Source organism: Podarcis raffonei, chromosome 3, assembly GCF_027172205.1.
Source record: "Podarcis raffonei isolate rPodRaf1 chromosome 3, rPodRaf1.pri, whole genome shotgun sequence".
Lineage (NCBI taxonomy): Eukaryota > Metazoa > Chordata > Lepidosauria > Squamata > Lacertidae > Podarcis > Podarcis raffonei.
In genome coordinates, this window is record NC_070604.1 from 65218826 (window position 1) to 65245161 (window position 26336).

A 26336-nucleotide genomic window follows, 5' to 3' on the forward strand; every position below is an offset into this window, starting at 1 on the left:
GAAATTGTTTAATCTACATTGGATACTAGCGCATCCATTAAGTACATGCCCAAGTCATTCAACTTTCAGGCTGATGGCACCATAGGTAGAATCTCACCCTTTTAGGGCTGCTTGGGTAGTTGTTCCATGTATGTTCTGTCACGTATAAATGCAGTTGTTTCAACCATTTTGCGTATCACCAAACCTAAGAATCACATTAAACATGAGTCAGCACAGAAGCCCCCCTGGCTGGGCCAATGGAATGCCAGCTCTGCATGTGGGATAGTAAGTACTTACAGAGTATGTGTGCAATACTGGCAAGCATTTTACCAGACCCAGCATAGTGTAGTGTTTAAGAGTGGTGGACTCGTAATCTGGTGAACCAGGTTCGCTTCCCCGCTCCTCCACATGCAGCTTCTGGGTGACCTTGGACTAGTCACACTTCTCTGAAGTCTTTCAGCCTCACTCACCTCACAGAGTGTCTGTTGTGGGGGAGGAACAAAAAAGAGATTGTTAGCTGCTTTGAGACTCCTTAAGGGGAGTGAAAGGTGGGATATCAAATACAAACTCTTCTTCTTCAGAGGTCAGCAAACTTTTTCAGCAGGTTGCCGGTCCACTGTCCCTCAGATCTTGTAGGGGGCCGGACTATATTTTTTTGGGGGGGATAAACAAATTGCTACGCCCCACAAATAACCCAGAGATGCATTTTAAATAAAAGCACACATTCTACTCATGTAAAAACACCAGGCAGGCCCCACAAATAACCCAGAGATGCATTTTAAATAAAAGGACACATTCATGTAAAAACACGCCAATTCCCAGACTGTCCATGGGCTGGATTTAGAAGGCGATTGGGCCGGATCCGGCCCCAGGCCTACCCATCTTCTTCTTCTTCTACCCATCACTTCTGTTGCATCTTGTCTGGCTGTTCTGATGCACATCAGTGGTGTCTGTAGCATGGATAACAACACTCGCTTGATGTGTGTGTCCATTTTAAAACGTATTCCTTGTCATATATACACAGTAGGGAAGCCATAACTCAGTGGAAGGGCATGTGCTTTGCATGCAGAAGGTCTCAGGTTCAATCTCTGGCATCTCTAGGTAGGGCTGGGAGAGACCAGTCTGAAATCACAGAAATTGCCAATCAGTGTAGACAATTCTGAGCAAGATGGATCAATAATCTTACTCAATATATTGCAGCTTAATATGTTCTCAATAACAAGGCAATTAAATAGCCCCTACTGCTGCCTTTTCTGTGGTGGCTCTCCACTTACGGAATGCTCTTCACAGGGACACTTGCCTGGTACCTTTGTTACATATCTTTAGGTGCCAGGCAAAAACATTTCTCTTCTCCCAAGCCTTTGGCTAATTAAACAATTTATGGCCTTTTTAACTGGGGGATTGTTTTTGTCTGTTACTACGCTATGCATTTCTGTGTTTTTATATTGTAAACTGCCCTGTGATCCTCGGATGAAGAGAAGTATAGAAATTTAAATCACAAAAACAACATCTTACATATAGCTCAATACATAGGCAAATGCATTTTAAGAGAAATGTATGTGGAATATCTTGTGCAATATCAGTTCTGAGGACCTTTGGGTCCTTCCCAGTTCTCTAATTCCATGATGATATTACATTATTCGAATCTCCTCGAATAAGGTGAAGGGTGAAGGATTTTAACAAAGGGGAATTAAGATGAAGGGATATGCTACAGTGTTTGCATAGCAATGGCCAAATCAAATCATTTAGCTGAGGAACATGTGTCCCTGCTCTGGAGCGTTGCATTCAAGTTTTATCGCAATATATATACATAAAATCTATACCTACATATTAAACAAGTTATGAGCAGAACTAACCTATGGTGCATTAATATGTGTTATTATTTGACATAAATGATAATGACATCTAACAGAATACAGAACAGGTAGGATTATTAGACAACTGTAATTATGGATATTGAGGCCTTAATGGGGGGAATCATTTTTAAGACCCTGAAAAAGTTGAATTTAAATAATGCAGTTTTTACTTGTCAGATCCCCCTTTCAGCTAAGTAGCAAGTTGAACAGGAGCTGCCTGAAAAATCTGCCAAACCATTATGAGCACTCCAAATTGAAGATAAACAAATCTCTTGAGTGCCACCCCCAGCTTGTCTTGAATATTCATTTTTACATTTTATTTTTACAGTATTTGATGAGTGAAAAAGTATTATTTGACCATTTGCAAATGTGCTGGTATAAAAAATGCAAGAAGATGTCTCCAAGAAATAAGATGTACATGAGAACAAAGCGACAAGTTATGAAATATTAGCAGAAAAATGGGTTGTAGGCAATGTTACTTCAGTTGTTACACTTCTGTAGGTTTCACAGAATAAAGGAACAAATAAAATTCTTTTTCTTATAGGGCCAAGTATTTGTATAAATGGTGCCCCTAATTTAAAGCTGCGTCCCTAAGCAAACTTTCTCACAAGTAAGCATCATTGAATACACTGGAACTTACTTCCGAGAAAACATTCATATTAATGTGCTACAAAAGGTGTAATGTTTGTCAAGTGCAGGTAGCTGATCTAATGTAAGATATTATTTCACCTGTTCTTTGTCTCTCTTGATTTTTGTCATTTAATCTTCTCCGAGACAGAATGTGGTCAACTCCCTTGAATACAGTTTTTGTTTCCCAATATTCTGATGGGCATCAGTAGAAACTATAAGCTTCAAACATTTATTCTATTTTGCCCTCATCTTTTTTGTGTTCCAGTTTCTATCTGGGTGTACTGTAGAGCTCAACAATTTTCCGAATTGCAAAAGCAGAAAAGGGGCTGAATCAACTACAGCACTATTGTGATCTGCAATGTAGCTTTATTAGACGTTGTTTTGTTTTTTGTCTAGGAATGAAATTAATTAACAGCAATTACAGTGTGTGAAGCAGACACTCTTAACACCTTTATATTGTGGCTGCTTCAGACAAAAGCTGTCAATGCAAATGGAGTTTGAATACCAGTGCAAACATTTGGTTTACAGTAAGGTTCAACTAGAACACTTTGTATATTCTTTTAATTCTTTATATCTTATCTTCAAACTAGCCTGCTTGGGTAGTAAGATCTTCTGTAGAGGCCTTTCCCCAAACACTGCTTTAACACAGGTCTATTGTGTAGGGACACAAGGTAGCGCTGTGGGTTAAACCACAGAGCCTAGGGCTTGCTCATCAGAAGGTCGGAGGTTTGAATCCCTGCAACAGGGTGAGCTCCCATTGCTCAGTCCCTGCTCCTGCCAACCTAGCAATTTGAAAACACTTCAAAGTGCAAGTAGATAAATAGGTACCGCTCCGGCGGGAAAGTAAATGGCGTTTCCGTACGCTGCTCTGGTTCGCCAGAAACGGCTTAGTCCTGCTGGCCACATGACCTGGAAGCTGTATGCCGGCTCCCTCAGCCAATAAAGCGAGATGAGCGCCACAACCCCAGAGTCGGTCACGACTGGACCTAATGGTCAGGGTCCTTTACCTTTACCTATTTGTAGTCATAAAGGAGAGAGCCCGTTCTGTGGTGGCTCTCCAACTTTAGAATGTCCTTGCAAAGGAGGTGTGTCTGGTGCTGACTTCACAATTTGTTGGCCTCAAGTTAAGATTTTCTTATTTTTCCAGGTATTTTAGAAAGAATTGCAATTGGAACTGCTTTTCAGGATTTATATCCAGCCCATCAGCCAAAAAAAAGCTCTCAGAACGGCTTACAAAATTCAGTTCAAAGGTGGTCCCTTCCCAACAGCCTACCAGCTAAGAAGATATGGCACACAAGGAAAAAAGAATGGGAAAGAGGAGAAAGCAAGCTTAAGCACAAGTTCTTATAGTTGCAGTTTTGGTAAAGAGCAGTCCCTTCCCTGAAGCACTCTTCCCTCTGAAGAGATCCAGGAACGGAACTGGTGACAACATCCAGAAGATCTGGTCAGTTCCTGCCACACAGTTCATCCTTGATGGGTATTGAAGATTCAAAGGAGGGGACATGATGAAGTTATCCTCATCCAGCCCCAAAGTCAGTGGCAGTTCAGAAAACTCTTCCCTGCGTTTATAACCAAGACCTCAGCTGTACTGCAGAGGTGGCAACAAAGCCATGTGCCAAAATTTCCAGAAGACCTCAGTGCTTTAGCATGTATGTTGGGTGTTGATCACTTTGGAAAAATCTGGCCCTCATTTCTCTGCTGAGCATTTGACAATCTGGCCTCAGCTCCTTGATGTGAAAATCTGGCTCTGTACGTGGCAGAAATTAGTCAGAGTAGCATTTAGCACTGCAGTTATGCAACAGACAAACTGAGAAGCATTTGACAAAGCTGCTGAGTTTGTTCTCTTGCTGCGTGTCAGTTCTGTCCTTGATTCCTCCTCAGCTGCCTGCTTCAAAATATACTATTATAGGACAGGGAGAATTGAATATTTCTACTGGGTATATTTGCTTTGGGGGTGGGGTGACAGCAATGAAAACATTTCCCTATTTGAAATATGGAGAAAGACAGTAGCTCAGTGGTGGAGCATCAATATTGCACATGGAAGGTCCCAGCCCGGGTTCAATTCCTGTCATCTCTAGATAAGGCTAGGAGCAATCCTGGGAAGCCACTGCCAGTCAAAATAGACAATACTGAGCTAGATGGACCCATGTTCTGACTTGGTAAAAGGCAGCTTCTGATGTTCTCCACTTGTGATTAGACGTATTAGCACAGTAGTGGAAATGGCTCCTTTTTATGATGAATACATGCAGCCTCCAGAGGCAGCGTTCAGAGGGGGAGTACCTCAAAGTACCCATTGCTGGGGAGCAACTGTGTGAGATGGCTGTTGCCTTCAGTCCTCCTGGAGGATTCTGAATGGTCATTGTGGGAAGCAGGGTGCTAGACCAGATGCACCCTTGATCTCATTCAGCAGGGTTCTTCTTAGATTCTTAAGGAGGGATATTAGGGAAAAAATTCAGTGCTGCTTTGCCAATCTTTTAGCAAACTGATTCTCCCATGACCACTGCCTGCCACGTGGGTGCCAACCATGGCAGATCACTGTGGGTGCCCTGCGGCTGATGTCCTGCATGAAGTACTTGGGCTCAAATTTTGTTTTCTGCCACAAACTTTAATGTTCAAATACAACATAGGCAAGCCAATGATCACTGGTGGAACAAGTGTACGGCAGGGCTAAGCAAACAAAAGACATTCATTCAACAGCTGACACACACAGCTTCTATCATAAAAGGAGTGGGCAGGCATGACTTCAGAGTGGCAAACAGGATGTGGCTTGGTTCTTGCAGGCAAACGGGAACTCCACCTTGCAGGTAGGGCCTGAACAGTCGGTTCACACCAGCCCTGGCATCTCCATGGGGACAGACAGGTGAGGTGATTGCCTCCTTCCCCTTCAGCCCGATTGGACCTGAAGGTCGCTCAAGACAGCTAAGCTAATTATATGCACGGCATCACCAGGTCTGAAAGCTCTTACTAGTGAATAAAAACAGCAACACATAAAAGATGTCATGCTCGTGTTAGAATTGTATATTATTGCAACTGAACTGCACTATATGGACATTCCCCCCCCCTTTTATTGATTGACTTGCTTTTTCTGCTACTGCAGTGAAAATGTTCAGTTGTAGAGTCTGTTCTGCAGTCTGTCCTGGTTGTTTAAAAATATAATGCAACCATGAGGAGAATTGCAGTAGTGCCGTAGCTGAGAGACTGTGCTATGAATCAAGAATCATGTTTGTTGCACAAGAGCACCAAATCCGTTTTAAACTAAACCTGGAAATTTCTACATCCAAATCATGTGCTCTACCAATGAACTATAGCACCCCCTCCTCCAAGAATGAAAAAAATCATTCTTGATTTTTGCTCAGTATACTCATAATCAACCCATCCTCAATTGGCAGAACTGCACCATCCACTCACCATCAGCAGCATCTTAAAAATATCCTGTTCTCCTTTAGACAGTACATATGGGGTTCCTAACAGTATCCAATGCAGGCACATCCCAACAACTGCTGGAGGGCCATAGGTTTCCTATCCCTGTATTATAAGAACTTTACAGTCCTTAATCTCTGGTAATGTGTTTTAAGTAGATAGATATAAAACACACAGACAACTAGTATCTTCTGAGTTGCTCCCTAATCATGATGAATAAGCCACATAAATCACTATGCCAGAGCAATAAAGGTATGCTAACATGGAGCACTTTCCCTCCAACTTATATCTTCTTCTGTGTCGCGGTAGAAAGGCTCTATTTTGGCTGGTGTGCATTGGTAAAAATGAAGTAAACAAAGAATGATAAGGGAATCTCATTCACTCTCACTAAAGCTCAATACAAGTGCAAAAGGCAGGTGGCATAAGCACTAAAGTCAGGATGGAGACGGCACGCTCCAGAGAATCAATCTGCTACATTAATGGCTAATGGCACTCTCTGTATTTATTCATTATTTATCAGCCAAAGAAGTACATCCCGTCTAGACTGCAGGGGTGCTTTCATAGGGGAAAGGCAAAGATGAACTTAATGAATTAACTGAAATTAGTGAGTTGTAGCTAACTCAATCTGGCATATTAATTCAAAACAACACTCCACTCATAGTCCCTAATTTAAATGTCAATAAATACTTCCTCACGAAAATTAAATCATTATCCACAACTATCAAGGTTCCAGAGCTCCTGACATAATGCAATGATACTTCTAGTTCAAGTTTTGGATTAAAAAATGCAAAGCAATACAGCTTGCCAGGTGGAATGATCCCACTGCCGCTATGTGCTCTTATAGAGGTTCCCCGGAGCCCCACCCTAGCTGGTTTCTGGAGCACAGTAAGTGGGAGGTGGGAAGCCCTGTTGTGCAAGAAAGTCATTGCATAGGCCTTCCATTGATGTGGTTTGTTAGGTGAATCCTGCCCTATGATTGCATCAAATGCCTTAAGCCAGAGGTTCCCAAACTTTCTACTCCCAGGGCCCACTTGCAACTGCAAATGACTAATACCTACCAATCACAAAATATTGGCAGATGGAGACAGCTTTGCATAATCAGTTAGTAATTATCGAAATAATTTTCTACTGCTACCTAATCCATTTTTGGAAATGGCTAAATTCTTTGCCATGGTGCTTTCCTTGAGACAAGGAGTTCCAGAGTTCAACTTTCCTCAGGCTAAGTATAGACATTTTGGAGATATTGTGACTTAGCCTCCCCGTTTTAGGCAGGGGCCGTCTTATACATGGAAAAATATGGCATGCAGAGGACAATTGTTTCACTAATTCTAATATAATCTATTATATGAACATCTTGCAGGAAATCTGGCAAGAGCTGCATCCTGAGTAGTTCTTAAGAGACTGAAGGTTTTGTGACAGATTTATGAAGTTTTAATCAAAAATAAAGTGACCAATATTCCACTCTTAGGCAACTCATAGAATTTGATAAATAGCTCTCAGTTGTTATTCATAGTTTATACAGGTCAATATAAGGAGAACAACAGAAACAACCCCAATATATTATTGTATGAATGGTTTAGAATTGTTAGCATTTCCAGAATTAGCATTGCAATAAAAAAAACCCCTCCTTTTCCTATTTCAGTGTACACAGTGAAAATGCTACATTGAAAATCTACTTATTAGATCAAGCTCTTGTCTGGATCCAGCGATTCCTTTGGCATGGGGATGGGAGCTCATCTCTGATGCTGGCAAGATCTGCATTAATTTAAATGGAGAGGAGATGTGTGAGAGATTGCATTGCTCCACTGAAATGCCTGGGAATCCATATGTATTTTTTGTATATGTATCTGAACACTGAATGCACTGGATGGAAGGGGATTCAAGTGAGTGGAGCAATTACACGTTTTCCAGTATCACAAATAATTAAACTTATGAAGTTCTTTTCCGTATGTATTCACAATATTGGCAATACTCATCAGAAAAGTAAATAAAATGCAATAGGTTCTAAAATACCTAGGTTTGGCTTGTTCTGCAACTTGCTGCTGTGACAGCAAGGATAAGGAATCAAGACGAGAGAAGGGACACAGGAAGAGTAGGAATATTTTGGGGAGCATTTAAAGAGATATAATGGTCAAAGAGACTTCCAAGTAGGGTTAGAAATATGAGCAGCAGTTAAAAACAACTAGGTTAGTGTACAGAAGGACTTGGGTGGTATTAGGATATGTAGCAAAATAACAAACAGACAGGGAGCCATGGAGGGGTGGACAAGATTAATAAAAGTAAATGTAAGTTGTACATATCAAGTTTTGGAAAATGCATTAATCATAATCAAATACCATGGTTTGGCTTCATAATTCTGGGTACTCTGTGACAGAGACTCCAGAGCTAGAACTAGGCTTGGACCTCACTTGGTGAGTTGCCTCTAATTTCATGTACAGGTACATGTAACTTCAGGTATGGAAAGAATATACAACATTGGACCCTGTGAGTGATAGGTGGTATAAATTGGCATCAAGGAACTGTCAGCCTACGGAACTCATTCAGTCCACCAAGCCTCCCCCTCAACCCAGTTTACTGGGATCGGCAGCTGTAAAGGTTCTAGTCAAAGTATCAGGACCCTAACCCACTCTGAAGGTTATGGAAGTAGCGCAAGTATTTCTTAAAGGAATTGGGAGCACAAGCTCTGGCCTCCATAACCTTTTGGTACCAGTTTCTACACACCCTTCAGGCCTAGACTTTTGTACAGCTGTCCACAATCTTGACGGGGTCTTGATACTTTCATATTATCTCATTGTTCTCAAAGCAGCCCTAGTGGTCAGTGATCAACAGCCTGTAACTGCATTGTGAAATTCATTATGTTCCTTAATTACTATTCACAGCTTCTTCCTTTTTCTAAGTACTTGTTAGGGCTTCTGTATTTAGCTTCCTCCCAGCACTCTTCCCACACTTTACCTCCAAGTCCCACATTTCTCGTCACCAGACATTAGTCATCCTAACACAGAAAGGGCCGAGTCTTGCTTAAACAATAGTTCGCCCAAAGGTCTTAGATGACTCAGAATGTCAGGATTTTCTTCTAAAGCAGCACTTAATATATAGTCCCTAAAGATTAATTCTCACGCTTGGCAGTTCACACATTCTATGAGCAGATGATAGGTTGTCATCAACATTCTGTGAAGAGTCAAGAGTGAGGCTGAAATATGGGCCACGCAACTTTATGGCAACCATTAAAGAAACAGGATTCTAATGCCTTTAAGACTTATATAGAAGACCTCCCATTGCCAAATAACTTATTGAGATTTTCTATATAAACATAATATAAGCTATCATTAAAATCATAAATATGCATTAATAAAAACACAGTAAAAGTTCCTGCTAGCATATTTTATTTTGTAGTCCGAGTTTGTGTGCGCTTACATGAAAGTTACCCCCACTGAGGTAAATGGGACTCACTCCCAGATAAGTGTGCATAGGATTGCAGACTTGGGGATTTTGGAAAATGTAGCTTGCCAAGCAAGCAAAGAAAAGGAGTCCTGCTTGAATTTCCTTTTCTAACCGTTATCTATCTGGACATAAATAATCATTATTCCAGAAAGTTGAAGGGATAGGGGAAAAATTTGGCTCAGATTTTAATGTGAGCCTACACAACATGCACTTTCCAAAACAATAATCAAATCAAAACATAGCTACCCTTTGAAATTTGCAATTCTCCAAATTTTGTGATGTGAAAATGTTGGTAAATTTAAAGTAGGACATAAAAAGTAAACTGCTGTAGAAATGTGAAGACCTGAATAATTTAAGACAGGAAAGATGAAAACCTGAATGAAACCCAAATTGGCAGATCCATGCTTTGTAGATTATGGTGTATATATTCATGTTGCAGACATCTCTGATAAACAGATTTTGCAGTGTTTTATCGTGCTTTAAAAATCTGCACAACCTGCTTTAACAGAGTTCATAGTAGAACAAAATAAATGAGGGTTTACACTAGAGTAACTATGCCTTGTCTGTCAGACTGCTTTCATGCCTCTAAACACTAAACACAACTGTCTGTTCTCCTTGACCTTTTGACACATACTCAGTTCCTCCTTCCTTTTCAAGTGGATTCCAAGCGAAAATAATTCTAATGCATTTAATACATACACAATATTTTACAAGTTTTGAAACCACTTTACTGCAGCACAGCTGGAACACTATTTTAGTTCAAAATATTGAAGTGAACTCATAAACCCTTTTATAGAAAGTTTATATTTTTAGCAGATGGTTAATACCCTATCAGACCATGGAACTAGCATCCTGCACAATTAGATTACAGATTTGTAAAAGCTATTTACTTGCACTTTCCCTTGGACTCTAGGCTTTTACTAAGCAAGAGACCATCTGACTCACAGACTATTTGTAGACACCTGTTTTAAATGAGCCAACAGGATATGGCTATGTTGTCTTTTTGTAATTTGATCCCACACTTAGTTGGATGCAGTATTGTCACCTGATCTATCTAAAAACAATTTTTTAAAAGTCCTACATTACTCCACAGAATTGATGCAATGCTGTCTGAAAACATATACTGGAGGTCATAGAAACACTGTAGCACATGCAATCTATATTTTCATTTTCAAAAGGAAGTGTATTGTGTAAGGTATTAAACAGCGATTGCTGATATACAGCAAAAATGCTTTCAACATTAGTTTAGTTTGAAGAAAGAATTTATGTTCACCAAATATCATGATTTAAATTAAATTAAAACAAGCACCACAGCCTCAATTAACCTTTTAAAAAAACCCAAACCTAATGTTTCTCTACAGCTTTGTAGATATGACCCTTTGCCAACTGAGTGAATGGCTCAAAAGAAAAAGAAATTAATCCAAACATGAACTGGGGTCATCATCCGCTAGAATATGTTTTTATTTATTAAATTTGTATACCGCTTTATATCAGCAGGTCTCAGGGCGGTTCACAAGATAAAATCACAATGTAAAAACACAAAATACTTAATTAAAAACAAGAACAACTCAATAATCCCGCCCCACCAACAGATTTTAAAAGGGCATAGGATATCAATCAGCCAAAGACCTGGTTAAAGAGGAATGTTTTTGCCTGGCACCTGTAGTTGTATAATGAAAGCTGAACCTCCTTGGGGAGAGCATTCCACAAATGAGGAGCCACAGCAGAAAAGGCTCGTTCTTGTGTTGCCACCCTCCAGACCTCTCATGGAGGAGGCACACAAAGAAGGACCTCAGAAGATGATCTCAAGGTCCAGGTAGGTTCATATGGAGAGAAGCGGTCCTTGAGATATTGCAGTCCTGAGCAGTTTAAAGCTTCATAGGTCAAAACCAACACTTTGAATTGGGCCGGGAAACTAATTGGTAGCCAGTGCAGTTATACCAGGATCAGTGTAATATGCTCAAACCACCTTGCCCCAGTGAGAAACCTGGCTGTTGAATTCTGCACTAGCTGAAGTTTCTGAACCATCTTTAGAGGCAGCCCTATGTATAATGCATTGCAGTAATCTAACCTCGAGGTTACCAGAGCATAGACAACAGTAGTTAGGCTATCCCTGTCTAGATAAAGGCGCAGCTGGGCCACCAGCTGAAGCTGATGGAAGGCACTCTGCACCACTGAGGCCCCCTGAGCCTCACATGACAGCAAAGTATCCAGGAGTACCCCAACTATGTGCCCACTCCTTCATATGAAGTGTAACCCCCTCAAGAGCAGGGCACCTCTCAGCCATCTCAGCTAGAGGACGATCCACTAAGAGTGCCTCAGTCTTATCTGGATTGAGTTTCAGTTTGTTGGCTCTCATCCAGTCCATTATCGAGGCAAGGCACTGGTCCAGCACTTCCACTGCCTCACCTCCAGATGTAAAGGAGCTGAATGTCATCAACATATTGCTGAAAAATGTGAGAAGTATGTGCAATACCAGATTTTATAAAGAAAGGTGAGATTTATATTTGAAGATTGTCAGTGTGAAGACTCCTTTGGATAGAAGGTCCATCCTTACCCAGTTAGCTGCTAGAGGAGGTTCCTTCTGGGACAGTCTTACATTTGGCGACAAGATGGAATGCTGGTCCTTTTCTAGTCTCACTCCACCTTGCGAAATAGCAGGCCTGGTCTCTATTTCCTTCTAAGGGTCTGAGGTCAGGAGAAGCTGAGTATTCTAAAGCAAGCTCCTTTGTGATACTAAACATTTCAATAGGATATACTTTTGATATACTTAAAAGATCCTTAAAAATGGCATTTTATCACACTTTAGAGATCTTGTATTGTATACATACTTGACTTGCTCACTACCATGTCATTAGCTCTTTTAATGCAGAGCAATTAGCTTCCTCTGCCAAATGTAGGCATGTAGTGATCATATGTAGCTCCCTATCTTTAATGAAGTACAACCAAGTATATCTTTCTATTTGGTTGGTTTATAACATAATTAATTCCAGTGAACACTGATTTGTTACACAACTCTACCTTTCAAGTTCATATACCAGCTCAATATCCATTTTCCAAAGGAAGGGGAAATGCAAAATTCAGCAAAGTACGATATCCCTCTTTAAACATGTCCATATTCTCTATTGAAGCATCTACCCAGCATCAACCGCATCTTCAATGAGGCCAGGAAATATTATTAAGCACATGATGCAATATCTTCTTTGAAGACAGAGATGGAAATGAAACTTTGTGTGCATATGCAAGATAATATTTTAAATTTCATGTTCAAACCACAAGCACCACTCATGACTGGATTTCAAAAGGGCCAGAACAAGCAAACCCTATTGAAGTTGCTAATTTGCAGGGAGGAAAAATTAAAAACGAATGTATTTTATTGTGTTTTTTCTTACCCAGAAAGCATTTGAAGGGCAATTTTTTTAAAATCTCAAAATCCTGACATTTTATTTGCCACAAGAAAATCTAGATGGGGTGGGAGTCGGCAAGACATGAGGGTTGTCAAACCACCGCACATCTAACATTGCCTCCCACGCCTAGAAGCACTGCAGGCTTGAAAAAGAACCCGGAAGTCCTGGTTGGAAACCAATGGAATAGTGCTCTCTTGGTTACAGAACAAGGAAAAATGTAGTGACAAGCCAGCGGCCTGGAGACGAAGCTTCCTGGTTCCTTTGGATGCTGTTTCCCCCCCTCTCACGAGAGGAACCGAAAGCTATCCATCGGAACACTATGGAGGAACGTAGGCTTTTAGCGGAAAAACACTTAAGACGGAAAAGCAAAGACAAGAGCTCACACTTTTTATCACGCACTTATTATTTCGTGCGCAAAACGTGTGTGTTTGTGTAAGTGTGGGAGATATATAGTGCAAGGTAGGCAGTAGCTTAGCCTGACCATACAGACCACCGCTCATATCTGAAAGCAGGCTTTGGGACTGAGGCAGAACCGAAAACCTCAACAGAGAAGCCCCTTCAGGTTGCAGGAAAGGTCGAACAAGAGCCAATGTCCCCCCTCAAACCGCCCCCCTCGCAAATAAAAAGCAGGTAGAAAAAAACCCTCCTGCACTTGTGCGAAGACGGTTTTTCAAAGCACAAAAGAAAATGCATAGAGTTCTATTCGCGCGGCCTGTGGATTTCGCTTCTACGTCGCCCAATCGCGGAACCTGAGCCCTGTGCGCGGGATGGCAGCCCATAGCAGCCTCCTCAGAGCCTCTCAGGTTCTCCCTTTCTTTCTATGGGAAGTGGCCAGCTGGGCCGGCGGCGCGCGCTCCTCCTGCCTCCCGCTTTGGCGCGCGCGCCGCCCATCCGAAGGCTCCCTGCTCCCCGAGCGCGTCTCCGTTTGCCTCTTTGCTCTCTGTCTCCGCCGGGCGGGTTCACTCGGGAGCTCCGGCCTCGCTTGTGCAAGAAAGGGGCGGGGGGCCGCGGCAACATGGCGCTCGTGCCGTGCCAGGTGCTGCGCGGCGCCATCCTCCTCTCCTACTTCTCCATCCTGTGCAACTACAAGGCCATCGACATGCCCGCGCACCAGACCTACGGAGGCAGCTGGAAATTCCTGACGTTCATTAATTTGGTAAGTCGGCCGCCCGCCCGCACCGCCTTCCCCCTGCGCGGGCGTGCGCACCTGGGAAGGGCGGCCGGACGCGCTCCTCCTCCTCCTCCGCCGCCGCCGCCGAGCGACGAAGGGGGCGAGGCCCGCGCGGGGAGGAGAAGCCCCGCTGGGCTCCTCGAGTGCCTCGCGCTCCCTTTGGCTTCCTCCCTGAGAGGAGACCTTGACTGGGGCGGGGCGAATGCCCCTTCGGTTCCCGGGGTTGCCGAACGGAGCCGGGGAAGGGGAGGAGCCCGCGAGGGAAGCTACACTCATCCAAGCGGCGAGAAAGAAGAGATGTCCCCCCCTTCTCTTTTATCTTTTGTCTTCTGTTGTCAGTTCACTAATCCCCGCAAACGGAACAGATCGCCAAAAAAGGAGGGAGGTTCTCCTTCATATCATGGTCTGGTTTTCTGGGCATGTCAACATTGATCCAAGACATGCTTCCCCAGACAGCTCCCACTTCAGGAAGAAAGGATCAATTGCATCAATGGAGGATGTTGTAGTTATAGTGGCAGGTCATGACGGTATAAAGCACCAGCATGTTACCCATTACAGAATTTATTCTCCTCCCCCCCCCCAAAAAAAAATAATAATCAGGAGGGAATAGTTCACAATATTTCTTTCAAAATGGCCACACTCTTCATGTATGAAACTAGGACACTGGTCTTCAACTGGTGGGTCTGATCCAAGTTGGGTTGCAGCAGGAGCGCTTCCACGGTGCAGGGTAGAAGATTTAAAAAGGGGCCCCCAAATGTGTGTTTGGGTTAACAGTGGTTCCTGGGTCTGAAAAAGGTGAAGATCATGCACTACGAGAAGGCTTGGGAACCTTCTAATCTCCATTTGTCCTTGGGCTACAACTCTCATCAGTCTAGCATGGTTGGCAGTCGGAGATGATGGGAGTTGCTGGATCATAGAGAGCATCTGGAGGGCCAGAGTCCCCCATCTGTGCACTAGAACAAGACATTTGTTCACCACCCCTACACTAAACACACAATTGTAACTGCTTCTTCCCAATATTACCACATATGCCATCACCATCACATACAGTAGCAGCAAGTGCCATTTTGTCTGCTGTTAGTGAAAGGCCCAGAAATTCCACGCTCAGTCTGTGTGAAAGCGGTGTCTTAGGAACATAGCAAGTTGCAGTGGTCCACCTAGCTCAGTTCTGTTGTTGATACTGACTGGCAGCCGCGTTCTAGGTTTTCAGGCTGGAGCCCTTTCCAGCTCCACCTAAAGTGGCCCAGGATTGAACCTTGCACCTTTTGCATACCTTAGGTACAGCCCTTCCCCCAGATAATCTGTTTTGCCTACACAATGCTTAATGGTGTTTATAAGTTACTCATGGACCACAGAGTTCAAATTCTAAGGTCACCCAGTGATGCTACAATGTGCCTGGTTGCAGGCTGTCTAGCCCACCTGGTGACATGACAGCAAAGTCAGTAGCATCAAGAGGGACCTTTACCATTTTGTACTGCGACATCAAATATGAAGAAAGGGAGTTCAGGAGATGGCTTCAGCATGTTTTGTACAATTTGTCACTCTAACATACTATAATACATGTGCATCTCTGACATCATATGAAATGGATGCAGATAACAGGCTGTGGATATATTAGTCATCATCATCATCCTATGGCCCTAGTAAAATTATCACCCATGTTGGCCATTGGTAATGAGTAACTTTCATAACAAAATCCCACCTTTAATTTTGTGGGTTTTTAAAAAGCCCAAAATATGTACTGTCCACTTTGGGGCTATAGGTTACACATCTTTTACCCAAAGATCCATTTGGTGTAGAGTGGGGGAAATTGCTTTAAAGGTGCAGAATGGTAATGAGTAGCTTTCAATGAAAAGATTTGTGGTATTCTTTACTCCCATTTGATTATTACATACTTTTGACAATTTTTTTTACACAAGATGTTATTTCAGTGAAAGCTACTGATTACTGACAGCCATCATGACCAATAATTTTTACTACAATCATAGGCTATAAAAAAGTAGCTTGTCCAATCCTTCAAGATGGTACCAACTTCCTATTTTAAGGCCTACTTAATTGGAAGGAACAAATCTGAGAAAATTATATTTTTCCCTGCATGATTTCTGTATCTTTTTTTACCATGGCCCACCCAAATATTTCAGTCTTTCCATTCTCTGAAAGATTCATCTCAACTTCAAAGTTAATCTGATACAGTACTAATAACGTTGATTGCTTTAAAGGTAGAAAGTGATTATTGTATGACTGAGTAATGCTGTACTCTTTTGTATCATGTTAATTGAACAATTAATCTTTTTAAAACTGAATTGTCAATTCTTCATGAATTGATTTGAGTTGATGCTGCTGATGAATATTTGCACTGTGTTTTTCCTTTTATATATAGCCAACCTGTTGTCTTTTTTATTGGACATGATTGGTTTAATTGCAACCATTTCCCTATGTTAGCTTCTGTTCACTGACAATGAAATTATAAGGCCTCTTTATTATAAGGCATATTTCCATTGTTTGCAGGAATTTAATCAGACCTTAAGATAGGACTGGTTTTCTTATTGATGGATTGTCTACCTTTTCTTAGTTTGTTTATTTTACTATTTTCCCAAGTATTAAAGTATGCCAAGTTACATGATTGGGGGGGGGATTACTGCAGCTGAGAGACACTTTTTTCACTGAATTGTGCAGTGTTATTTTTGCAACACTGATGGGGCTGTTTAAAATAAGGACATATTTTAAGAAGTTTCTCCCACCATATTATATGTAAAAAGTTGCCAAATTAACTGATTGAAACTTCATTAGTTTTCACAGCTTTCAAGGCTAGCACTGTTGCATTTTGTCACATTCCATTTATCTTCATGGCATCACAGAAAGTGCTTTATTTCTTAGGCTGCATTCATATGAACCAAAACAACAACAATTGGGAGTAGTTAGGTCTGTCAGAATTGCATGACTTTTTTCTAACTGTATACTTTTGCTTTATGTACAGTGATGCACAGCTCACATTCCACTCAAAAGTAGGCTTACGTGCACTGAAGCTAGGTGCAGATAGCTGGAGTTTCCTCTACTAGCTTTCTAGAAAGGAAGTGATCGTAGAACTCATATTAATGATTAATCTATCCTGAGAGCTTTCTTACCCGGGGGTAACTTGGTCATTAATAGCATCCTGCAAACTGGTAATGCAAAGCTATTACACATTGGGAGCAGGTGTATGTGGGGGTGTGTGTGTGGAATAGCTATCTTTATGGACTCATTTTCTCTGCAGTAGATTATTTGAATCCTGCGATGGGTGGAGCAAGGCATATTGATTGTATATGGGCCCCGTTTGAAAGAGAAGAGTGATAAAGATCGCAGATATTGAGCAAATGAAGCCTTTCCAGCCATTCCTATTTACTGCTACTTAAATTTTTGAATTTTTGCTTGACATGCAGCTTCTAAAGTCATAGAAGCTATATTAGAAAAAAAGAATTGGGAACCAAAGTGAACCTAACTGGTTTGGAAAGTATTCTAGTTTGCTTGACTGTGTTTTGAATTCCTGACTACTAGGCATAAAACAGTTTGGGTGTTTTTTTAAACAGTACTTAGTGATAGCCAGATGGCAATTCTATTTAAGAAACAAATGTTTTCCATCCTATTAGTACCACTTCGCAAGAGTATAACGTTGGATAAATGAAGAATATTTATTATTTATTTTGGACACAACTTTGGTCTTTGGCACCACAGTACACAACCTCAATCTTTGGCACCACACAGGCAGAATTTAGGTTCTTGATACATTTGAAGGCTACAGGCAATTTGTGAGGAGCATGTCATTTAAAATAAAGGCTGACTTGCAGGCTGTCATGGGGCAGTAATCTCTCTCAGCATTAGACTTTGAGAAACTGCTTGTAATTGTGGTAATGTTATATACCCTTCATGTCAGTTGTTTGTATCTTAGTTTCCTATTGAGAAAAACACATGATAAAATGTGTCTGGGTTTGGGGGGAAATGTGAAAAATAACTATATTTAGTCAAAAATACTTGCTTGCTTTGTCTTTACTGTGCTTTGACTGATACTACTGAAGTGCATTGACAACCTTTTTCTGTTATTCATTTATTCTGTTAGTTGTATGCCTCTTTTCCACAAAAGAACCATGCTCAAAGTGACTAGCCAAAAAGAAAGAGTAATGCAACAGTACAAAAAAATTCATAGTAACATAGAAAGTCAATAACAAAGCAACAATTTCATAACATAGCAAAATAATAACAATAGCAATTGCATAACATAGCAAAACAATAGCAAATATAATAACTTATTAAAAAACCACATTCCAATACTATAAATATTACAAGATTACACTTAAACAACATGCAGCATCTAATAGCAAAAATAACAAGGGAGCTTCACCTTCGTCTTAGAAAGACCCCTCCTATGATGCCACTCAAAGTCTCTCTCTTGCAGCAGCTACCTATAAGACTTCCAGGGGCAATGGGTGGTGTAGCTGGGAACACTTCTCCCATGGTGTTTATAATTGTTTGTGTAAGCCCATGACTTTTTCTGTATGGTTGCATGTCTACTAATTTATTCTCTAAGGTAAAATAATAGATTCTCAGCAAGTTCAATTAATTAGCATTAATGGCACAAACTATGACCAATAGTGCTACAACTAATCAGATTAGAACTGTGCCCTATCTATTTGGCCACACACTTTCTCCTTTCATTGCAGACTAATCCTTACCTTATCTCATTTAATTATTAAACTTTTCTCCCACCTTTCCTGCATCCTGCATCCACGGAAGGTTGCAAAGTTGATGAAACGTCATTGGCTAAAACAACGAAACCTAAAGAGTAAAGCTGTTATAACTGGCAAATCTGCTGTACATTTAGACTACTGCAGGCTTGGGTTGTTTCTGTCGGATCTCAGAGGCCCACAGGATGTAATGCTAAAGGACTCACAAACCCTCCTTCCTAACTACTACCAGGGTTGCTAAAGTGCCTTGTGACACTTTCCACACACTGGGAGGAAACAAGCTTCTGTGCAAGTAAATCAGTTGTGCCTAAGACTGGTTGCTGAGACTCCAGTCCTGTGCTTTTTTGAAGCATGAATCCAGTTCAGGTCCCTTGGTTTTAGAAAACTGTAGATCTGAATGATTCATATTTTGATTCTAAACTCTTCTCACACATCGGGTTTGCATTGCTCATCAAAAACCAGTCCTACATTATTTGGCTTCATACTTCCATCCACAGCAACAGTTTAAAATTTTTTGACCATGGTATTTTGATTTCATCTGCAAAAGGGATTTACTAATTTTAACAACTCTTCTGGAAATTGTCTTTGAAAAGGAGTTGGTTGGTTTTGGCCAATTGCCTCGTCCAGCGTGGCAAGGGCATACTGTGTGTCTGCATGACTTGAGCAAACCTGGAAACACTTTGTTCCTCAGCATTATTTCCATCAAATTGCAAGTGGTATCTGCTTCCTAAAATGAATTAGACCGCCCAGATGCTGCTTGAAAATATGCTGCTGTTGAAGTGTCTGGAAATTGGCTTTCTCTGAGTTTTCCTAGTCTCAGTTTTAAACAAATCACCAGAATGCAGAATTTTGTTCAAGAGTTCTCAATGAACGCTTTTAGATTGAAGGATTGTTTACGGGGTGAATATAATGTAGTACTTGAATTAATTTTGTTTCCAGATAACTTATTGATCGTTTACCTTTGCACTGAAGCAAGACACAGAATATCTAGTTTGGTAATTCCCAAAATCATTGGCTGAATTGCTGCGCTATCACAGAGTGTCTTAATATTCCAAGTGCTGTAGGATGCTGGTGTTAACAACAGAATGTAAAATTTAAAAATCCTGTACAATGAATAACTTTCGCTCAGAATATGGAAGGATGTATCTTGGTTTCCCGGAGACCTGCGTTGTTACTCACTATATACAGTCTAGACAGTATCTTTCTAGTGGTAGCTCACCTCTGTATGCTTATATTTATTCCTGTCCCGCTGTCTACAGGCCTGTTAAGCATAGCAGTCTTTGCCCCTTTCCGTGGTATGTGAGATGGTCTGGTTGCTTGGCATGCAAATGTATCTGAGATAAGACTGGAGAGTGATGTCATCCAGAACATAATGCCTCTCATCAGCAGTGGCAAGCAGTGCTGCTTCATTTCCTATGGAGAAATGCTGTTTAGGGATGGGATAGCTCTTTTTCAGATGAAAGGCGTCAGATTACCCAACACTGACCATTAACTTCTGCTGCTTTTCAGCTTTGAGATCATACTTCTAGCTTCATTGGCAAATTGTTGTTTGGTAGAGAAAGCCTATCTGACTTAAAGAACATGGGATTTAATTATAGAAAATACCCCACTTTCATGATTTTCATGTTAATGAACACTTTCTATCACTAATATAGTAGTGAAGTTGTTCATTTGGTCAAATATTCAACCAAACATTACTATTTTAACCACTCTATGGATTACAGTATTGGCAGGCTAACCCATTTTCATGACAATCCTATTCATGACCTTCTTCAGACAAGTGCCCCCTCATCTCACGAAAGAAATTTCTGAAAGCTCTTGTTGTTAATTACAATAATACTTTTCTCTTAGGGTTGCAGATAACAAACATTCTGTTTGTTTATTTACTGCTTAAAATGTAGCTGCAGTCTTGGTTGATACCATATCCTGGCTTGCAGAAAATAGAATAGTGGGATATTAAATAAGTACATTCTTTTCATCTTCTTCTTTTTCCCTAATAGATTATATTAAAGCTTTAAAAAAGGTATACAAAATATCAAATACCTAGTATCTTTTTATAATTCCAAGGATAAAATATTAATCTAAATAAAAACCTAAACCAAAAAATGGAAAAGAAAAAGAGAGAGAGGAAGGTGGAGGAAGGGAAAAGAAAAAAAGAACGACCAGGCATATTTGAGTAGGCTGTGTCTTTCTGTTGGCTGCAAGGGAGTCAGTTAGTTGATGCACCCAGATGGAACCTTTGAAATATGTATGATAGTGGCAGCTGTGTGGGGGAAGGGTGGTTTAAAGTGTCCTGAAGAGGAGGGTCATTTATTGTGTAAGTGTCCTTTTACATAGTTATAAAGCTGAACAGAGAGAATGATAGCTCAGTTGGTTAGACCATGGTGCTGATAACACCAAGGTTGCAGGTTCGATCCCTGTATGGACCAGCTGCATATTCCTGCATTGCAGGGGGTTGGACTAGATGATCCTCAGGGTCCCTTCCAACTCTACAGTTCTATGATTCTATGATTCTAGGGAGCACTCAGTTTCTAGCCTTTACTTACTTGATAAGATCCTTGAATGGGTGCCTCTCCCACCTACTCACTTCTTTTGGCAGTGCTATGCAGATTTGTCAGGAGACCTCATTGTGTGGTAGAGAACCCCTTTCAGTTCCATTCTGCCTTGCTGTGACAGTTAGGGCTTTAAAAGAGTGCTGCCAAAATTTGGGACCGGAAGCAGACAAGCCCACTTCTTCCTGATTTCTCCATCTATCCTCCCTTCTTGTTCTCACCTTCTGCTGCAACAGACAACCCAAAGGAGAGGAAGAGGGCTGAGAGGCAAAAAACAGTTTAACATTGGGGTTGCAGTATTCCCTGCCAACGCAGAGGCATTGAGCCTAGCCCTCTTGAGTGATTCCTCGTGACCAAGTCAGAGACTTGCTGAAGCAGCTGCAGGTGGAGAGGATACTCACAAATGCTTTTGGAGTAAAAAACCCACCACTGACTCCCCCTATGGCCTGCACTCACCCTGACGCTTAGAGATTAGACCAGGGCCAGAGACCCCAATACCAGAGCAGCAATAGTGAGGCAGGCCCATTCAACCAGACTGAACTGATAAGCCAAGTTCATCTCTGCTGGGGGTAAGCATGGTTGCCCTGGAAAGAAGAGGCCAGAGTAAGTAGAATACCACCCATAGTTTTGTGGTGCCTAGGAGCCTGTGTCTGTTGTCTGAAGATTTAGAATCTAGCAGAGGGTCTAGATGGCTTAGCCTTTAGTATAGGAGATCCTGTATACATTTCATTACTTGTTTTGTAATTCAATTCTCCCCATAGTCTGTGGAGTAACGGAGGCTGTGCACAGGCCTCGGGACAATCCTAAAGTCAGGTGTGTGGAATGTTGACTTTTCTTTCCAGAGTCCCAAGTGCCCTTAGAACAGTTTGTACGTGGCAGGCTGGGGTGTAAATGTAGGGAAAGCAATAACCCTAATGCTAAACATTGTTTTCATAGGCTGTTCGAAGTCATCTGCTTCATTCTTTCTTTAGGAACAAACACAAGGGAGAGCAATAGTGATGTTTGCAGTTAGCCTGCTTCTGGTAAAAACCAATGTTTTAAATTGTCTTTATAGCATCTTCTCCATAGGACACTATGTCAAGAGGGCCCAAGCTACTTGTTGCCATCTATTTCTTGATCTCTACCTAATTAAATAAATATATCAAAGTTTTACTTCCCGGAGGCATGTAAAGAATTGATCAAAGACTGTGAGCTATCAAGAGCAAATTTTTAAAGCGTTTGTTTCTTTGCTGTGCAAGAACAACATCTCTAGAGCACTTCAAAGAGAATATGTTGCTGGAAATGGTGTTCGAAAAAATTACTGTCTTAATTAGTGGTAAACAGTCAGAGCAAAACGATACTTTTTAGAGGTATAATAGTGTTTATTCATCATGGCCCAAAGTACTTTGAGGATTTTCAGATAATTTATTGTTCTCCAAGTTCTTCAGAATAATAAGAGTTTGAAAATTTGGCTTCCTTTTGGTTTCTGAAGTTGCTTTGATCCTGTATCTCAGACATCAAAGTGCTCTCTTTCCAGCTCTGTTGCTAGTTGGTTTCTTCGTTTTTCCACTTGGGGTTTGCTTAAGTTATGTTATGTTATTTATTTACTTTGGGTAGTACAAACGTGGCTGCATTGTTTTAGTAATATCTTATATGTGTATTTAGAGCTGGAAGCGGATGATCTAATGTTTGGGTCACGTAGTGAGGGAGAAGTACAGAAAGAAATGGAGCCTGCAAGCTGGGGTGAGGGGATGGGACATGAACAAATGGAATACCTGGGGGGGAGAGAGATTATTAAAGGAAGCATTCCAGAAAGGCCAATGAAGTGAGGAAGAGAACATGGAGCAGTTGCTGGCACTGATGGTGACTGAGAGGGAGGGGAATCCCATGCCTTCACCTACTAGCCAACTTTTGCTAGAATGCAGCTGTATCATGATCCATACCAGCCACATGTTTGAACGTAGTTTGTGTACTAGAATGCAGATAGGTGCTCTTTTGCAATCACTGAACAGTTTTATGTTTCATTACCAAAATGAGGGAAATTCTAGAAAGCCATCTTAATTTTTAAGGGCACAATTACATCTTGATCCTGTGCAGAGTTAGGCACACCTAAGCCCTTTTGTTTCAGTGTGTTTTGGTGCACTTAACATTGTGTAGGACTAGGCTGTAAGAGTAGCATGCTACTAAAAGGAGCCATGGGGCACACACCATGCATACTCATTTTTATTTTGTCAGAAGTATGTAAATGCCCTTGCCCTCAGTTTTTCTTCTAGCAGGAAAGTAGGCTATGTGTGTGCATTCTCACTCACTTTCTCTTCCCGTTCTTTAAAAAGCCTGGCTTAGATGTTCCATTGTTTAATTCTCTGGAAATCTGAACTCATAGTATGACCCATGGATGGTGTTGTCAATCTATCCTATCTTTTTCTTTCCAGGATATCCTGGAAAGTGTGTTTTGCCCCCCACCCATCTCATGCCAGTACCCCTTCTGTAATGGTGTTTGTATCTTCATCTAGTTATCTGAAACTATTTGCAGGCACCTGAGTGGGGAACATCTGCATTCTGCTCTTGGTATGCTATGTTCTGTGTGTTGGTCTTAAGGGCAGGGGGTAGGCTTTTGGTAGTGCTTCAAAGCAGGGAGATGAACTAGCTTGCTTTCGTTACTTTCCAATTCTGTACCAGCATTCATGTGTTCAAACCCCAAGAACTCTTCATAGCATGGAGAAACTGTTTGGAATGCAATGACAATGTCCCCTTGTTTGCTACTCCTACTTATAAAGTGCAGCCACATTATGCTATCTCACACTCATGAGAACCTTTACTAGCCTTAATCCATGACATTTTAAAGCACTCTTAAAATGTCATCAGAAATAGTTTATAGTCTTTATTTTAAAATCATTTACAAATACAGTGGTACCTCGGGTTAAGAACTTAATTCATTCTGGAGGTCCGTTCTTAACCTGAAACTGTTCTTAACCTGAGGTACCACTTTAGCTAATGGGGCCTCCCGCTGCCGCCACACCACCAGAGCATGATTTCTGTTCTCATCCTGAGGTAAAGTTCTCAACCCAAGGTACTACTTCTAGGTTAGCGGAGTCTGTAACCCGAGGTGTCTGTAACCCGAGGTACCACTGTACAACATATTGATGCTGCGCAACAGTCCTACCAGGAAATGTTTTAATTTCACCTTATTTAAATAAGTATTATAAGAAGCCATTTTGTTTTGGATTAAGTGTGCAATCTACTCTGCATGTTAGAGGAAGTTCACATATACAATTTTTCTGCTGTGTATTAGGGGAAAGATTTCACTAAGCTAATATTAAATCAATCTTACCCCCTCCCTCCAACTGAGCAAGCAATTTATTCATAAAAAGTTTGGGGCTTTCCTCCCACTGGAAACCTTATCCTTAAGCCCAGTTTAGTACAGACAGCTGCAATGCATGTCTCTTTCCCCCTACTTAACTAGCAGTCCCAAATGTTACCTAGTCTGTTACATGGCCTTTCCCACTGTTTGTTGATTCTTGGCATGCTTCCCAGGATATATCACTGATCACATTTGTAGCATTGCGTGTAATATTAATATTTAAGTAAAAATAATGGCGTAGCCTCCAATGCTGAGTAGGAGCCAAACAAAACTGAGCTTTAGAAAAGAAAATGTAAAAGATGTAATCTAATAAAAAAAAGTATTCCATATAAACATATTTGCTGAATGGATGATATAGATTTAATGAAATTATCCTGCCTTGTAAACAGGATATGGAAAGCAATAAAGACAGATTTTGTATGTACAGCTAAACTGAAGGGAGGAAGGAGGGGAATAGCAATTATTAGAAAATGACTTTGGCTAGAGGTTTTCTGTTTTTAAAAAATATATATTAAAAATGCTGTTCCTTTAAACATGTACCTATGAAGGCCATGTTCACGTGTGACAATAAGCCAAGAATGTTGGTTTAATAAACTATACTGTGAACATAGTCTGATCACTTCCATTTCACTCCTTCCTTGACATGAGCAGATAAACAAACCAGGATGTGTCATATCCAGACCTGAGAAATTGCTGGTCGTCCCTTGTGCAAACAGAAGTGCAGTCCATAGGTGCATCCATCCTGCTACAAGCAAGTTAGAGGCAATTGTAAATAGTTAAATAACTCGTGGAATAAATCACCAGTGATATCTTTGTTCAGAGTGATGACCTGATGAGACAGCCCAAGTTCTTCTGTTTGCAAAGGCTTAGGCGTCATGGAGGCATTCCCATAATGCCAAAGCCCTAAGTGCTTTCTGAAGCATCATATTAAGTAAAGCATTGTGAGTTGTATTCAGCTAGCCTTTATTCAGAATAGACCCATTGAAATTTATGACCATGACTAACTTAGGCCCATTACTTCCAGTGTCTCTACTCTGTGTAAAAGTTAGTTGACTACAAACTTATGTCACTATGAATTCGCCGCAGCCTTCCCCTAAGACGCCAGTTTCAGTGCCCAACTGGCCTGACCAGAAATAATGGGCCAAGTTATGTGAAGTGCTGCTGGGATGACTGTCATCACACAGTTCCCCCTGGGTTCAGTTGCAGTGTCTCTCTTCCAACCAGGCCAATACATGGGCCTGGCAACTGAAAGCTTGGTGGATAAGGCCCTCAACTCCCTCTTACTGCATTCTCAAGTTTTTGACTGTCTGTGGTGACTAAACAGCAGCCTGGCTGGAAATGCTAGGCATAGACACTCAGGGCTATGTTGGGTTTGAAACAAAAAGTTACCAAAAACACACGTTTAAAAACAAGATTGAAGGACTGTCTTCCTCAGTTGCTGAAAGGCAAAGCAACACAGTCTTTCCCCTTTGTTCCAAATGTCAATAAATGTTAACGTTGGTTTAGTAGGTTCCTCCCTGCTTCTTGAATTATGCTTATAGTTAATGTCAGTGATAGATGATGGGGTGGGGCAGCTGTGCTCATCTAACCTCCAGTCACCCATGTTTGCTGCTGTATACTGAGATGGAGATGGGGAGAAGCAAGAGGACAGCAAGGCTGGCACAGTGCAAACACATTGGCGGAGCCAGTCTAGCGCATCTGCTCTGCCAGCATCAACACCAGTTCACTCCTCACCCTCTCTGTCCTGGGATGTAGCAGGGATGTGGACAGCTGGAGGTCAGGTGAGCACCTCCACCCCACTCTTCACTGCTGATTAATGTGC

At 41.3% G+C, this 26336-nt stretch overlaps 1 protein-coding gene across 1 annotated transcript in view; it reads left to right on the top strand.

Moving 5' to 3' along the window:
- Nucleotides 1–13568: 13568 nt before the first annotated feature.
- Nucleotides 13569–26336, top strand: part of AIG1 (androgen induced 1) — a 78594-nt gene continuing 65826 nt past the window's right edge. The window contains exon 1 of the mRNA XM_053382073.1: nucleotides 13569–13889. Within this exon, the coding sequence (XP_053238048.1) occupies nucleotides 13749–13889 (141 nt within the window). The 5' untranslated portion in view covers nucleotides 13569–13748. The remainder of the gene's footprint in view (nucleotides 13890–26336) is intronic.